At 37.6% G+C, this 17876-nt stretch overlaps 1 protein-coding gene across 2 annotated transcripts in view; it reads left to right on the top strand.

Moving 5' to 3' along the window:
- Positions 1-17876, top strand: part of DBX2 (developing brain homeobox 2) — a 34688-nt gene that overhangs the window by 2789 nt on the left and 14023 nt on the right. For both annotated transcript variants that reach the window (XR_009405052.1, XM_059404809.1), the window contains exon 2: positions 11568-11663. Coding sequence is in view for 1 of the 2 variants with exons in the window: in XM_059404809.1 (XP_059260792.1) it covers positions 11568-11663 (96 nt within the window). In the remaining variant the exon portion in view is untranslated. The remainder of the gene's footprint in view (positions 1-11567; positions 11664-17876) is intronic.

The raw sequence follows: 17876 nt of genomic DNA, 5'->3' as shown, positions 1-17876 counted from the left end.
TTTCTACTGTAGAATTATGAAGTTATAATGAGTACTGACAAGGTTACTATCACCTGAAAATTAGCTGACTGATGACATAATGATTGATGTTCTGTAGAGAATATAGAGGAGAGAGAACTACCATTTTTGGAAAGATAACAGGATTTCTTTATATTTCTTTCTGAAATGTCAGCAAATGACTGCTTCTGATCCTTCAGACACTTACTTTGGAGTGGACCAAAAAATGTTATCTTTAATCATTTCAGCATATTGACTACTCGCTTTTTTTTTTTTTTTTCAACCTTAACTCGTTGGGCGTACCAACCCAAATGTCGAATGAAAAAAGCCCAGAGTTCTATTAATTGGTGTGTTGGTGAGCTACAGAACCATTTAACTAAAGGACTTCTGCCCCTGCATGCAATTTCTGCTTCATTATCTTTGTTACCCATTTTTAATTATACCACATATTTCATTCATGCAGCAAATGCTTATCAACTATCTCCCATGTGTCAGGCTCAGTCCTAGGCCACTGGGACAGTCAGTGCACAAAACAGATGACTGTGTCTGCCCTTGTGGAGCTTATATTCCACGTTCATACTGCTTTGTGGCTTACCAAGTATTTTCATAACTGTTAGCTACTTTAATCTTCCTGGTAGGCCAGTTTTTTTCCTACAGTGATTTACTTCACTTACCAATTTTGTTTTTGTCAGAAGTAACAGTGAAAACTTCTGTGGACTTGTGAAAAAGAAAAAAATTACCCTGTATCTTCGTATTCCTTATTTTAGTCTTTCATTGAATATCAGAAACTAGTGATAACCAATTACATGTTTTGCAATAATAAATCAATTGTGATTTTATGTCTGAGCCCAGAAGGAAAGAAATTGGCCTTCCCTGTTCATCTTGCTGAGGATCTGCAAGGTGGAGACAGTTAGACAGTGACAGGGATTTACAGGTAATAAATGAGATGATGGCTCTCAGTGCTTCATTCCGGAAAAGTGATCTGAGTATTCCGAGTAGGAAAAAGATACTCTGTAGCTATATGTCATCAAGTGGTTTATATAGAGTAGTTTAAAAACCTTAAAAATCAAAGGGCATTCCTCAAGGCTCTAGACCGGCACATTTAGTGCAATAGAAGGTAGTAAATAGTTTACCTCCAGGGTTGAATCTTTGGATCTGTTACAGTTTATTAGGGGAAACCAGGAGGTTTTGCAAGTAAATTAGAATCATCAGACAGCCTTCCTCAAAAGTTCATGTATGTCATTATTTGGTGACTATTGTGCTAGATTAAAATATTCATTTTTTTATATAAAAGAGAACTTTGAAATGTCAAAAGCTGAAAAATTTAAATTTATCTTGGTTATGTTACCAGATTTATTAAAAAATAAGTGGAGGGGCACCTGGGTGGCGCAGTCGGTTAAGCTTCTGCCTTTGGCTCTGGTCATGATCTTGGGGTCCTGGGATGGAGCCCTGCGTCGGGCTTTCTGTTCAGCGGGGAGCCTGCATCCCCATCTCTCTCTGCCTGCCTCTCTGCCTACTTGTGATCTCTCTCTCTGTCAGATAAATAAATGGAATCTTTGAGGAAAAAAAAAAATAAGTGGAGATAGGCCTTGCTTTTTAATGACATTTGTTATTTTAAACATTAAAAAATTGACATAAAGATAATTTCCTGAATGTTATTTATTATTAAATGTACTTCTTAAAAGGATTAGAAAGCAATTGTTTCTTCTAGATAGGTGAGTCTTTTCTTTCTTTCTTTTTTAAATTTTGTCAAGGAAGTTTTACTATATACTATAGGAAAGGTACCAGATCCATGGCATTTTACTGACCCCTTGTTAGGATTCCTTCTTACCATTAATACTGAATGTGCACTCTAGTTTTCTTGTCCACCTCCCAATTCTTGTTACTATTTACCTGTTAATCCATAATGCTGTCTTAAATTAATTGCACTTAGTTTTGTCTATGCCTGCTTAAAGACCTTGTGATCTAATTTATTAAGCCAGAGTTTTTCACTTATTTTTGCTACCACTGTGCTTTATAGATTTGTTCTGGCAAATTAAAATCACAGCATCTTAAATGTTGGTGATGCTGACCCTGTACCAGGGTGGAGAATGGAGAATGCAGAGAAGGGTAAGGATGGACCCCATTCCAGTGGTTCCTTGCTCAGACCATCACCCCAACCATCCTTTGATGGAATTTGCAGATATTCTTACTTTGCCTGTTCTTACTACATGTACATATTTTTTGTATCTTCTTAACGTGTCTTTGGATTTATATTAACATATTAATAACTTAATGCAGTTCGTGAGAATCAGCTCTGAACAAACTGTTCTATGTTCCCCAAGTTAATGAACTGCTTCAGATTCATGGAGAGATTTTTGCTGTGAAGAGAACCAACAGACTATAGACAGTCCCTTCCCTTCTAGTAGTGATTCAGTAAGCCACCCTCTTTACAGAATAATTCCTGAGTTGGAGCTACAGTGGCGTAGCAATTTATGTGCATTTAATTTGCCTCTGACTGTAGTACCTATCCCAATCCCAACCCCTAACATATGCTTCTCTACCTTCTCTACTCCACTTTAACAACAAGGAATCTCAATCTGTTAACAGGTATTGAAGCTATTGAGGTTTAATAATAAAACAGGAGTAAATGAGCAGGCAAGTAGGAACATTTTAGAACTTTCCCCTAAACTCCTATTGACTTAAGAGATCTGAGGGTTATTTTAAGAGGCACGAATGCCCAGAAAATTGTGTACACATTTATGCATAAGTAAACATAGGATTCAGAGAGTTCAGAGTTATGTGCAGGAAGCCAAAGGATGCCATATGTTGTGGGTGATTTAAAAGGATTGTCGACAGTGATTTTATACACATTTATTTGCCATAAATGGGCTTCAGATATTGGTTGTCTACAGTGATTTTATATACATTTATTTGCCATAAATGGGCTTCAGATATTGGAACTGAAGCTGTGAATTAAATTCCATTGTATCACTTTTTGAGTGTGCCTCCTTCCTTCTGTTCTTGTGCCCACCAGAAAAACGTCTCCTTTGCTTTAAGAAATCACTTTATGCTTAGGTTTGCTGCTGAATAATAGAAATGAGAGCAGCATGAAAGTAAGGGAAGCAACACAAGTAATAGATGTATTCATAAAATACTTCTAGATGTTTTACTATGCAAGTTTTTACAGAAGTGAAATGTTCTTATCTTTAACATATTTAAACAAACGTGTCTTTAGGTTTGTGGGGGCTGGTAAGTATTTCATTTACACCTCACTCAGCCTGTTTTCACCACCCTGTTTCTGTTGTTGTTATGGTTTATAACTTTAAAATACTGTCTTATCATATCTTTCCTTTTCTTAAAGATTTTATTTATTAGGTAGAAAGAGAGAGAGCACAGGCACAGACAGGGGGAGAAGGAGAGGGAGAAGCAAGCTCCCCACTGAGCAGGGAGCCCAAAGCAGATTTCTACCCCACGACCCTGGGATCATGACCTGAGCCAAAGGCAGACACTTAACCGACTGAGCCACTGGATGCCCCTTATTATATCTTTCAGGGAACTTGATTTGTAGCTCTTAATACAGTATTTTTCTGCTTAGTCTTGGATTAACAGAGGTTTTAAATTATTTTTCCTAATTACAGTTTTTTTTTTTTTTTAATAGTGAAAGTACACAGTTTTTAAACCAGTTAAGAAGCATAAGTTTTCATTTGAATATACCTGGAGTCTGTCAGGAATAAAAAGGCAAATTGGAAAAAGAAACAGTATGATTTTTATCTAGGAATGCTTGTTAGAATCCTTATTTAAGACTTCATTAGATCATGCTTTTCTATTTTACACTCTCTTAGTAAGAAATTGGATTTTTGCCTTAATGTATAATATGCTTACCAGACCCTTGTATATTTTATTCCAAAACATTTTATTTTACTTTCAGTAATGTTTCCACTTTTAATGAAATCTCTCCCTTTTATTCTTTTTAGCCTCCAGTCAGTACTTGATTTGGCAATGCTGAGTGATTCATCACTTTATATAAAGTCACCATAACTGATCCTATTTTTAATAGCATTATTCATTTTGTCAACCAGCTATTAGTTGGGAATATTTCAGGGGCACATTTTTGTGAGCTATGTGAACAGTAAACTGAAGGCACTAAAATTCTCTCTGAAGTCAAAGATCAAAAAGCCTCTGAAGCTTTTAGACTTTTGTTTCAGAACAAAAGCATCTGGGGAAAGGAAAGAAAAAAAACTTCACATCTTTTTCTATATTACTGAATACTTAATTGACTTCTTGATTATCAATATTCCAATGATGAATTGGGTTTTTCACTCTTCTTTCACATTTAGTCACCTTGCCATAACAACCTTAATTTTATTAACTCAAAGTGGCTGTCAGAAATAAAATATGCGATATATGATACATTTTTACCAGTCCTTTTGGTAAGACTCAAAATCTCTTGTTCTTTAGAATGTTAAATTTCTGACAACTTTTAAAATTAAAATATGTGGAGGAGCCTGGTTGACTCAGTTGGTTAAGTGTCTCACTCTTGATTTTGGTTCAGGTCACGGTCCCAGGAACATGAGATGGAGCCTGCTTAGGATTCTGTCTTTTTCCCTCTGTTTGTCCCACCCCACTCTCACATGCCCAGGTGTACTCTCTCTACTCTGAAAAAAAAAATTAAAATATGTGAAGGTGTTAGGTTATTCTTTGAAGAGGTTTTTGTACATTAAAAGAATAAAAACCATGATTGGTGCCATATTTCTTAAAGAGACTATTCTAGAGCTGGATTGAGTTTAGATGTATTGAACCAATTCTATAGTTACATTGGATCTGAAACCAAAAGACAGTACTTTTTATTTTTTATTTATTTTTTAAAAGATTATTTATTTATTTATTTATTTATTTGACAGACAGAGATCACAAGTAGGCAGAAAGGCAGGCCGATAGAGAGGAGGAAGCAGGATCCCTGCTGAGCAGAAAGCCTGATGCGGGGCTCGATCCCAGGACCCTGGGATCATGACCTGAGCCGAAGGCAGAGGCTTTAACCCACTGAGTCACCCAGGCGCCCCAAAACAGTACTTTTTAAAGCAGGAAAATAGTCAGTCCTATTTCTTTATGTACTTTCTGTAGGTGCTTTTGCATCACACATTGAATAGTTGCAACAGAGACCTCTGGCTGCAAAGCCTAAAGTATTTTTTTTTTTTTAAAGATTTTATTTATTTATTTGACAGAGATCACAAGTAGGCAGAGAGAGAGAGAGGAGGAAGCAGGCTCCCTGCCGAGCAGAGAGCAGAGAGCCCAATGCGGGACTCGATCCCAGGATCCCGAGATCATGACCTGAGCCGAAGGCAGCGGCCCTACCCACTGAACCACCCAGGCGCCCCAAGCCTAAAGTATTTTTTAAAGTAAAATTTGCCAACAGTTCCTCCAAAGCAAAAATGGCAAGTTGAGTAAATTTAACAATACAGTGTTATGAGCTGATTTTAGCAGCATTTCCATAATTTTAAAGCCTAGATTCATGTCTAAGGTCTTTATATTATTGCTTATATAATCATAATTCACAGAAGCTCCTTGAGCCTCTGTTTCCTCATTTCAAAATAAGAACAGAGATTACAGTCAGCATCTGACTTTCAAACACATACTACAAAAGCCCCCTGACAACATACAGGGAAAGATCTGAAAGACTCCTTCCTACCATTTGTCCACAGGCAAAATGTTGGGGAAAAAAAAGGGGAATTACTGTGTAAAAAGCCATCTCAAAGCTTAGAAGCTTAAAGGAACAATTCATTATTTTCTCTCACAGTCCCGAGGGTTGACTGGGCTCTGCTGGGTAGTTCTCTCTTAGAATCTCATTACAGCTAGATGGCAGCCAGAGCTGTGGTCTTCTAAAGACCCAGCTGGGCTGGATGTCCAAAACAGCTTCACACATGGCTGAAGCTGTTCCAGCAGTCCACACTTGGACTTTCCAAGTGTCTTGAACTTCTAATAGCATAACGCTTGGGTTATGAAAGGGAGTGTTTTAAGAGCAAACACTCTAAAAACCCCAAGAGTGGCTGCAAGAATCCTTGTGGCCTAGGTATTAAAGTTCTAGAATGACATTTCTTCCATAGCCTTCTGTGAAACAAGGCAGCAGGGTCATCCCAAATAAAAGGCAAGGGGAAATCGAGATCTTACCTCTCAGGGGAAGGAGTATCAAATAATTTATAGCCATTTAAAATCTGCTACAGGGTGAAATCAGGGTAACAATCAGATAAAACTCTGGCCAGGGTTGTCTCCTGCTGGAGTAGATCAGTGCAAGGATTAGTCACACAGGGTGATATAGCTTGGGGCTCAAGGAGTCTCCATTAGGGCTTCTAGAATTGGAGAGCTACCCATTCTATTCTGTTATGCTATTCTCTCCTGGGATGTTGACTTTATAATAAAAAGAGCAATGGTTTTCCTCAGATTTGTCAGCACTGCTGTGGACACGCCTTAAAGGGAGAGGTAGCAGAGGTAGTGAACATATTTGATGATTGCAATGAACCGGACCCCCACAGCTTGAGAGGAAGCAAGATCTGCTCACCTGCTGCAGTGAGGCCGGAAAAGATGCTGGTGCGGTGTCCAAACAAAGGGGTGCCATCACTATTCTTATTCCTGCAGTGGGACCCTTCCACGTAGCCTTATGGTGCTCCACCACATTGCACCCAGTACTGCCAGGTGAATTTTCCCAAAAGAGAACTTTGTCATATCGCCAAGCTACTCAGGGAAACCTTCTTTATCCCCATCTGATGGTCAAATTAAATAGAAATACTCTGTTCTCCCAACACCTTCATTCCATCAGCAACATTTCGGTTCTCCAACTACATTCCTTAGAGTTCAGTCTTTGGGCCTAGTGCCAGGAGTGGGGCATGTCTTCTTAACCTGCCCCATGTGCTCCTCCTCAAACCCCCTCCCCCCCGCCTTTTGTTCTTGCCACCTTTCCTTGTTGGAATGCCTTCTTTCTCATCCTTTGCAGTTCTAGATACCTTCCAAATCAAGGTGTGGATTAAGATGTTGTTCCTGATTAAAGCCTTCCTGGACAAAGCCTTCTTAACAATAATCTTTTCTTTTTACTTCTCTATTTCAGTGGAAGTCTTGACCATGCTGCTTCTTTTCATACGTTGTCTCACAGTTGATCTCAAATTGCATAACAATGGCAGGAGTAAAGGCTAACATGTATAGAGTGCCTGCTGTGTCAGACATTGTTTTGTGTTCTTTTCAGTGTTTCCATCCTGGCGATGCATTGTAATGACCTGTGCAGCATTTGAAACAATGCTGTGCTAACGAGCCCACCCTTAGCCAGTGTGATTTAACCCCATTGGTGTGTGACCTGGGCATCTGTATCTTTGAAAGCACTCTAGTTAATTCTAGTGTGTATTCAGGGTTGAGAACCAATGGTTAGGAAAACGCACCATATGAATTTTTTCAAGCCTCTCTTTCTCAGGGAATGCTTCAGATTTTACAGAACAAAATTGACTTTGGAGAAAAGAAAAATTTGCATTTAATTTCTCTGACCTGCAGATATAAATCTATAAGTAAAGAAACACTAAATAGAAATTTTTGTAGAGAAGGAAACTGTTTCTTTTTCATCTTTGTAATCCCAGTACATAGTACACTGTGTGGCACTCGATAGAGATGCAATAAATACTATTTGCACAGAATTAAAAGGATAGAATCAAACAAGTAGACACTACACTTGATTTATCTTCTCATAGCTGTACCAGAACATTAGACCTTTGTTTTTCTGTGTCTGAAATACTCATTGAGGAAAAAAATGTGGACTTCTGTTGTTTTCTGATGAGCAGGAAGATAAAGGATGAATTTACTTAACTTGCTTTCCCTTGTGACTGAAAGCAAATTTGCATGTGGATCACATAAATGAATTCCTTTCAGGTTGTGTGATAAAATAAATCACACCTCATTAGGTAAGTGATATTTCTTAGGTCTTACTACTTTGGGCATCTGGTTGCCATTCTTTGGAGTCTTGTTTTTGGGTCCACTCTATTCCAAATGTGTATTCTTTTCAGGTCACAAATTTAGATTTCTTTATTTCTGGTGCCCATGTACCAGGCACTTAAAGAAGGTTATTTAAAACCATTTTTTAAAAATTATTTAATTCCCTGTTATTTCCTAGAGGTATGTTTTGACCCTTTGATTGCCTTATTAAGACATCTTGGAACCTTTTCTCATTTCTCCTCATCTTTAAAAGGTGCTGCCAACTGGCATAGCATGCAGTGGACTCAAAATTTATTTGAAAGTTTTATTAGTGGTCTTTAGTATTCTTTCTTTGAAACATCAACTCAAGTCAGTTTGTACCACAGTTTTGCATGGACAATAAAAAGAATGTGGTTTCACCCTTTTTTAAGTACCCATTGTTCTTCTCCATCAGTAAAAGAAAAGTGAAAATAATAACAGAGAAGCAATTTTAAAATTATTGCTTGCTTTCTAGACAACAGAATTTTGGAGATAATTTCTCTGTAGTTAGGCTTGTAATTGTTCTTGGCTATGAGATGCTTGTATCACAGAACCATCTCGTTAAGTTTGGAAAGAAATCAGGCCAGTTCACGGTTAAGTTGGCTCTAAGTTCCCACCTTAATTAAATATGCAGAAGAGTTAATAGATATTTTGATTCCGTGGCTTCAGTTAAGTCAGAACATCTGATTAAGAAGTGAAAAGTCCATGAGGTTTTCTGTAAGTGATTTTTGTCATTTGGATTCAGACAGTTCAGTTCCAAGAATTTTAAGTGATTTGTTTGTGACTTGTAGCAGATTCCTACAGAAACTGGAAGCTAGTTTTGTCAGTGGAACACAAAACTCTGAGTATCCTGAAACGTTGTGCTGACAGAACCTAACATCATGCTGTAGCACCTGACAGTGTGCGTTCCGTTCCCCCCTCCACCCCCATACGAAAGGCCATTTGTTTTTCTTTTATGGAAAGCTTGGGAGATGAGTCCCTTTTCTGGGTTCCAACTCTTAGGAATAATTGGCAGTCTCTGCATGAAATCCCTATCTTTCCTGGCTAATGACTAAATATGCTATCATATTTATGTTTCTCTTGTCTTTTTAAAAAAATTTGCTGAAAATAGTCCTCATCACATTGCAGACACATGCCTGAGTGGTAGAGGTTCTGAGGCTGAATGGTAATGAATGAATGAGATAGCGTGTGTTAAATTCATAGCTAGTCCAGTGCCCGGTGTATAGTAGACACTCCTTAAATATTATTGTCATAAATATTATTCAGTAAAGTCGTGATGAATTGTTCCCAATATGATCAGTGATAAAATGACTGTATTTAGATTGCACTGATGGGCTTTGAAATGCATATCATCCAGGATGAAATTCCCGTGTTCTGCCTTTTTTAGAGCATTTTCAGAGTAGTTCTTAATGGCTTACAAAAGTTTTAACAGGTCTGTTAACTTGTTGCTTTGTTTTTATCACAAATAAGTTTCTTTGTTTGTTCATTGCTTTAAAAAGCATGAGGTTTATAAAAATTTTAAAGTGTAATATATATTTCTAAATGCATTTCATTGTTTATTTTATTATTATTGTTTTTTTGCATTTCATTGTTTTAAATCTCATTTCCTCATACCATTTGACACCCCTGCAATCACATGGTCAGCTGGATTAACATTTGACTTATGTCAGTTTGTAGGCACATGTTAAAAAAAAAATGGAGCACTTAATTGGAATTTCACAGCAATTTTCACATAAGCCAGTTTAAACAAGGTGTATTTATGTATGGGAATCAGGAATGAACTAATCTGTGTAAATATATGTATGTCAAAGAGTTGATTTAAAATGGTGAAGAAATTCTACACAATGGAACCTGAAGCTTGGTCATGTAACGTGTGGTTCCGTAGCCATAAGAGTTTATTACGGTAGATAACATGTCATTTTGATTACAGCTTTCCTCCATTAAGATAAGGTAATATATAGTAATAAACTATTCAGTGCAAACATTTTATGGTTAAGCTTAACACTAAGATCATATATCTCAAAGCTTCATTTATCACAAATGAATTTAATTGATCACATGTCTCAAATGAACCATTCATTTTTAAAAAATCTTTTAGCTTTCTATTTTTAGGGCCATAGGGTTAGTCTGAGAAACATTTTGGTTAGAATGGTAAAATTTGTACATGTGGTTTCACTAGTGTACTTACTTTCTACGCTTTATTAAGTACAAATATTTTTTTCATGTGTGTTTTTCCAGCTATTGTTATAAATGTTTCCTTGTATGCATGTAAATACAGCATTGCATTTTGTGACAAACAGCGCAATTGCCGTTACTTAATTATCTGTGGAATGTTTCTTTTGGAGGTGAAATAAGTTAACAGAAATGCTTGAGAATAAACAATGTGACAAAGCTTATACATAAAAATATATTTTTATTTTTCAATGTACTTATAGTCCAAGAATAATGAAAAATGTAACTCTGCCTAAATAATGCCATTTTCTTGTAATATAAGATGTTAAATTAAGAAGAAATGATTTGTCATTTCTTCGATGGTTTTATAGTCAATATTAGAATGACTTATGATAACAGTGAAATTAAAAAAAATGTTTTATAGGCTGCCTGGGTGGCTCATTCAGTGGAGCGTGCAATTCTCGATCTCAGGGTCGTGAGTTCAAACCCCACAATGGGGATAGAGCATATTAAAAAAAAATCAGAAAAAAGTTTTATAGTACTTTTGAACACCAAAATGGATTTCCTTCTCGTACTTTGCTTAATTGCTGTATTTTCAAAATGCCATTTTTTATAAGATTTTATTTTCACATAATCTCTCTACTCAGTGTGGGGCTCAAACTTACAACTCCAAGATCAGGAGCTGTACGCGCCACTGACTGAGCCTGCTGTGTATGTTTGGAAATGTTATTCAGACAAACATTTTATTATTTGAAAACTTGGATATTAAAAAACTGAGAACATTAATATTGGTAACTTTCCATTATATTATGATTTATGGTTAATTTGCAATTTGAAGGCATTAAGAACCTAAATTCTTGTTGGGCAATACACTTATTTTGACATACCTTCAAAAATATTGGCAAAAATAAATACATGCTTATCAATTGGTTAAAATACAAGTCTGAAATTACTGTGTTCTTGAAAAACCTATGTCTTCATGTCAAAATAATATTCACTAAATATGACTAAGAGAAAAGTTGCCATTGAATATGTAACGAGAGTGATAAAAATATTTATTTTCAAGTGGACAGTAGAGATAAAGGACATTCTATCACCACAGATCATTCTCTTGGATAGTGTTGCTCTGGGGTATTTTAAATAAAAGAACACATGCTACATGTAATTATGACAACACAGAAAATTAACTATTAAGTTTGGTTTTGATCCATTGATTATTTCTAACACATCTTCCAAATCTTGATTAAACTCTTTGGCAATCTCTTTGGGTGATAAAGGCTACTTTAGAATGACTTTAATTTCAGTAAAAGTGATAACTAGCGAAGTAAAGGCTTAGAAAATGAAATGTTTTACTCATTGGCTTTGGGGAAATGGAATTTTGAATATTATCTAAAAGAAATGGCTCATCCATGAGATCAATGCTTTCTCCACAGCGTCTTCCAAGCCTTTTTTCCTGAGTGCCCCTCCATTCTACTCGGCATGCTGCGGTGGGTCCTGTCGGCGCCCTGCATCCCCCACTGCTTTTGCAAGTAAGTTTTTATGCTTCATCAGCAATGCCTCAGTTATTCTGTAAACCAAAGCAGCAGGATTTAATGTGCTCTGGAAAACTAATTGGTAATGCAATGGCAAGGAGCTAAATCCTCACTAAAAAAATCACAGCGATCCTATTCAGGAGGTTTCCAGAGATTTATCAGACCTCAGCACACTGAGCAATTGTGAGCAGTTTCTAATGGCATTGAAACCCAGGGCTGACACACCAAGGAAAGTGACTTGTTTTCCATTTGATATAAAAGATCTCAGAGGGACCAGTTTGGCTCTTTCTGAAACATGTAGCAATACTCATTTAGAGAAGAAAAAAGAAAGGAAGGAAGGCTAAGAAATTGTGCTGTGTGAAATTTCCATTCAGCTTAAAATGCGACACAGAAAGTCACTGGGTGTCCGTAGAAAATAGTTAAAATTGTCCAGGTTGTAAAAGGAGACAAATACCTCCTCTTTATGATCTTGAAGGAAAGTAGCCAGAGTTGTAGGAAACATTTTCAAGAGAACTCTTCCTTGAACATTACAAAATTTAAACATTGTCCAGGGATGAAGTGAGAATGACAACTTTGAAAAACTTTCAGAGCACACATGCACACACACACTCACATAGCCAAAGAAAACAATGTCAAACAAAAAAGAAATAAAGTTCACCTTGATCTTGAGATTTCTAGGTAAAATAAGAATCTGTAACCAGAGAATCTGAGCTTATGAAAAAGGAGTCCAGTAAAGGGGCACATTTATTTCAGGTGCCCAAGAGGAAACATTTATTCAGGTTAACCCCTCCATCAGGTGAAAAGTGAAATTGGAGTTGAGTCAGGCTGAAGTAGAGAGCTCTATCACGGTTGAATTCAGGTCCCTGCTGCCTCTCGGTTAATGTGTTTTATGAATGTTTCAGGAGAGCAGTTGCTCAACAGAATGATTCCTGACAAGTGAGGCAGCAAATGCTGGCCGTTTAATGAGCTGCAGGCCTCTGAGCATCTCTTTAGGGGGCCGATACTTTCCCACAGAGCATTTTATATGGCAGGGACCCAGCCACAATGGGTGACAGACCCGTGACCAATCGTCACTTTCACTTGACTCATCCACACGCGACCTCACCACGATTTTTCACTGTGCAGATGAACTTTAGGAGCCATTTCACATGGAAAAGCCTCGGGCAAGGGTCAGTTGCCCTTTTGTATGGTCATAAAGCGAGGCTCTGTGTGTCCATCTTTTCTCCTGTCTCACGTTCCGAGTGAATTTCTGGACACCATTTAAAGCACTTGACTGAAAAATAAAGCAGTGAATGAAACTGACTTTTATAGACTCATTCTAGCTCATCTTCCCATATAACCCTGTCCACCTGAAAAGGGATTTAGTGGATGAGCTGAGTGTATACAGGACTTGCTGAATACATAGGGTCCATTATCAACTCTGGGGATTGTTTATTAACCAGGACTGATACACCACTATTTTGGAAGTGACCTATTAATTGTCCATTTAACTAGAATGTATTGATTCACATAGAAAAATAGAAACCGTGACTAAACCTTTTACTCGCTCCTTCAAGGTGGTCTCCTATGAGGGCAGCTGAAAAGTGTCGTGCAAATTAAGGACACATTTGTCACCATAGATTAGAGTATCAGGAAAAGGCTGTTGGAGTGGAGACTTAAGTCCAAGAGACCTGACACTGGGGTGTCGTGGCATGTCTGGAATTAAATCTTTGGTGTCGCAGCCCCACGGTAGAGATTGAAAGAGATCCATACCCTGTTTTGGTTACTCTACCTTGACAGAATACTGGACTTCCGTTTTAAAGAACCTCTAGCAGTGTAGGTTAGGTAAGTGGAAATGGACAAAAATATCCCGTGTAACAGGTGGACATTCATGTGTGTATACATGTATAGGTTTATTCATTTTATAGCAGTGTTTTTGTAAGAGTGTTCAAGCCCTAAATGTACGCTATTGCCTGGGCCAGTTTGATCCATAGAGCACATAAAAGTAATTCTAAAAGGCATTTCCTGGAGAACGTCACCTTGTCAGTTGCTTGAAAAATTACTTTAAGAAAGATTTGTTTTCCTCCATCTCCCTCTGGGTTCTTCCCACTTTGTGCCTTTGGCATAAACGTTGTAAATTGTGGTGTCTCTCCCTAGAGGCTTATAAAGTCCCATGTTTATCTTTCTTAATTCAGTAAAACATACAAGGGGTAAATCAGCACAGCTCAGATCAAGTATACAGAATGCTGTACTTGGTCTGTCTCCATTTCTGAAGTTGGCATTTTAAAACTCGTTAGAGATGCCACAAGTGTTTTTAATGAACTTTGGTGTCTCATTAGTTATAAATCTGAAATGAATTTTTTATTTTTTATTTATAATGTTCATTGTATTTACAGCAAATGATAATGAAATGGTGGATTTATGCTGTCAATAAAGAGTTTTACATAAATAATCACGATACCAAGGAGCATTAATAAGGCTGACATCTGCATAGTACTCTTTACTATTAAAGGCATTTACTAGATTTTCTCTTCTTCCTCTTTGTTTAATAATAAGAACAATTTTTACGCCCAAGCATTAACATTTTTTTTCCATTGCATAGGAGAAGGAAAATGAACTGTCCAAGTAATCTAGTATTAAATTTCAGCCAAAATGTGCTGACATGTGTGGACAGCCAAAATCAAGGTTTATACTAAACATTTTAATGAGCAATGAAGTCTGAAAAGCATAGGATCAGATCAACAGGTTCATAGCTAGCAAGTAAAATATCATTTTGACTCTTTTAACATGATTCACTTGTATAAAATTGATTTCATTTTTCTTGTTAACCTTTTAGATTTATGATTAACTTGTTGTTGCAATGTGGAAACAATCATTTCTCTAGTGCCCTTCTCACATATAATAAATGGTTTAATAGGCTCTTTAAGCACAGCCCTGACAGTGGGAAAAAATTAAAAGGCAGTGGTAAAAGTTCTCCCCTCCCCCAAAGCAGTGGAAGGAAAATCTTTGATATTACAGCCATGAGGTTCTTTTCAAAATCACACATTTCTCGGCCAAGATGAAATAGAAAGTCGTGGAAATTATGCGGAGAATGACCTTAAAAAAAAAAAAAAAAAAAAAACAGACCTGAAAAGGTACAGGAGTCTTAATTATGTAGAATGGCTAACTGAATTAATCAGATAATTATTTCATTTTGTCTTTGAGTACCCAACTTGAATGTAATCCTTCAAAAATGTTATGCATTAAAAGACAAAGTTTGAATTTAGAGTAACGTTGTGAAAATATGAGCAGGGAAATATTCTTCTGGGACAAACTGCTCTGCCTTTTCCTTGGGAGATTTTGAACTTCTATTCTACACTGTAAGATCATGTTACTCTTTTCTCTTCCTTGCTAAAACTTAGAGGAACATAATACACTCTCCAAATTTGCATTTAGGATTTTTGTTGAAGGCAGCGGGGAAGGGCTGTTACTTTTATTGCTGATAGGTCGGTCTGGTGAATGTCACTATCAAAGATAGGCAATGCTCTGGTGAGTATTCTTGGCACTGGACCTGGCTTGTGTTCTCTTTCACTGTTCTCAGCTGGAGTGCTGGGTGCCCAGAGAGAACTGACAAGACCTACAGCAGTCCTTCTGTAAGGATTTATCATTAGCACTCTAAGATCTTCAGAGGGATGCAGCATTTTGTGCTACTAGAGAAAGAAGCAAGATTATTTTGTTGAAAATATAATCAGGTTTGTGCAGTAAGTTGAATACAGGTTTTGACTTCTCAATAGTGAAGGGAGGGGTGTTCCAGAGATAAATGACACTCAGTCAACCAGGAAGAATTGTTTAGAGGAGTCAGAGACTCAAAGACAATAGATTTTCCAAGTTGATGGCTCTATTCAACAGTGTCTGCAGAGGCAGTGAACATATTTGAGTAACTTTCCAGGAACGAGTTCCCTTTCTCCTCAGATGTGTTCTTAAGTAGTAGAAGATGGAGGATGGAAAGCAGAGCTACTTAGTGATATAGGGTGCCTGTTCCTGATCTTGTCTACAGCCCTTGCCTAAACATAATGTGACATCTAATGGGGCAGCTGATAAAGTCCTGATTTGAGATTCCCCCCCAAAAGTGCATGAGTGCATAACAGAGTGACAGAATTGGCTGAACAGAACAAAGAAGGAAAGGGTTGTACTCTTAGCTCACTATGTGTCTACAGAATGATATGGGGATGTTGGATTATGCTTTTAGAACTATAATACTCAGAGCAAGGGAGATAAGAGTCCTACTAGTCTCTGTAATGGTCAGACAACCTACACCTGTTCAGTTCTGGAGCCCCACTTTAAAAGGCACAGTGAGCCCATTTGCCTATAAAGGTCAGGTCAGGAATAGTCCGCAGCTAAAATATGAAAAGTCTCTATGCCTGGTCATGAATTTTCTAAAGTGAGTATGTTTGGCCTGGAGAAGAGAAATAATAGGGAGAACCTGAGCGTTATCTTCAAATTAGATATACTGCATTCAGTATAGATTTAAAGGAGAGACATGGAGCCAACGAGTGGAGTTTAATGGAAATTGAATCTGGACTTAATATTAGGGAAAGATTTTTAGCAAATTAATATGGTTATAATATATGATACTGAAATATTATAGCATTCCCAAATACTATATTATATAGAGAATGGAAGGTATACTTCTAGTTTAAATGGGGCAAGCCAGGGAAGTTCTATATCTTCTCTCTCCACGCCTCAAATCCGCAGGAATGATATAAAATACACACACACCCACACTACATCCTCACACGTGAAAATATGAAGGGGTCCATTAATTTATCTTGTGTTCTATTCCTCTGTTGCTCCCCACCTCTCTTCACCCAACAGTGTCATTTACACACAGCACAACTCCAGCCGGAGCACCTGTCGCCAGCCCCATTTCATGCAGGGGCTCCCTGGAGGATGGTGCATGGGGCCATCTCAGCCCTCAGGGAATCATGCTTTTGAAACTTTTCTATCCTCTGTCTCTCTGCCACTTTAATGGGATTCTTCCCACCTCCCGACCTCTTTGCCTACTTACAACTCTGACAGTCTTTGGTATGATTATAAAGAGGATTGGTGGACTTCACTCTTCCTTTTTATGTGACTTCAAAGGCACAACTTAACTTTTCGGAGCCTTAGTTTTTTCCTAGGGAAAGTGGAGGAGATAGTACCTCGCTCTGGGGGTTGTTGTAAGGAAGACATGCCATGCTTCAGGGAGTGGCGACAAACCTTAACACCTGATGAGCCCCATTTAAAAAAAAAAAAATATATATATATATAATATATATGAATGTATATATATATATGTGTGTGTGTGTGTGTGTGTGTGTATGGAGGCCATGGGACAGAATCATCATCATCATCATCATCATCATCATCATCATCATCATCACCATCATGCTCCCAAATTGGTAGGGTCTATAGCACCTTGAATTGGTGGTCCTGGCCTTTAAAGCCTCTTTTCTACATGTCTTAAATTCTGTATCTGTTTATGTTTATTTTTATATTACTCACTTGTTTATTTTTTGTCACTTGGAAGTTCCTATACAAGTCAGACATGTGTCATGAGTTTAGGCGTAGTCAGAGGTGTTTGTTGCTGATAACGTAATAGTTTCTGAGAGAATTTTGAGTCACCAACAAGTTCTTGAAGTCCCTGTGTTTGTTTTGTAGGTATAGATGTGAGCACATATTAGATTTAGAAGGTATGGAAGTGGTGTAGGTTCCTCAGTACACTTTATTTTTTTTAGATTTATTTATTTATTTATTTATTTAGAGAGGGAGGGAGAGAGGGAGGGAGGAAGGGAGAGAAAGTACACAAGCAGGTAGAGGGGCAAGAGGAGAGGGAGAGAATTCTCAAGCAGACTCCCTGCCAACCTGGAGCCCAGCGTGGGTCTCAATCCCAGGACCCTGAGATCATGACCTGAGCCTAAAATCAGGTTGGAGCACACTTTATGGACTGAACCACCCAGGTGCCCCCTCAGTGTGGTTTATGGTTAGATCCAAAGACAGACCATAAAAGACCATGGGGGAGAGATGGAGAGGAGCATCCATAGTAAAAGTAGCATCTTCCCAACTTTTCACAGGAACCTAAGGCTCGTCACCTTGGGAAAACCAGCATGATGTGCATATTGACAGTAGTGCTAAGAGGAACAGTAACTAGAAAAGAATATGGTAGTCTTTATCTTTGCCTTTTTCGTTTGCTTGTCATTGCTCATATCCGTG

The sequence above is a fragment of the Mustela nigripes genome, chromosome 6 (assembly GCF_022355385.1).
Source record: "Mustela nigripes isolate SB6536 chromosome 6, MUSNIG.SB6536, whole genome shotgun sequence".
In the NCBI taxonomy this organism is placed as follows: domain Eukaryota; kingdom Metazoa; phylum Chordata; class Mammalia; order Carnivora; family Mustelidae; genus Mustela; species Mustela nigripes.
Note: the sequence above shows the minus strand (reverse complement) of the source record. Positions and strands in the feature narration are given on the sequence as shown.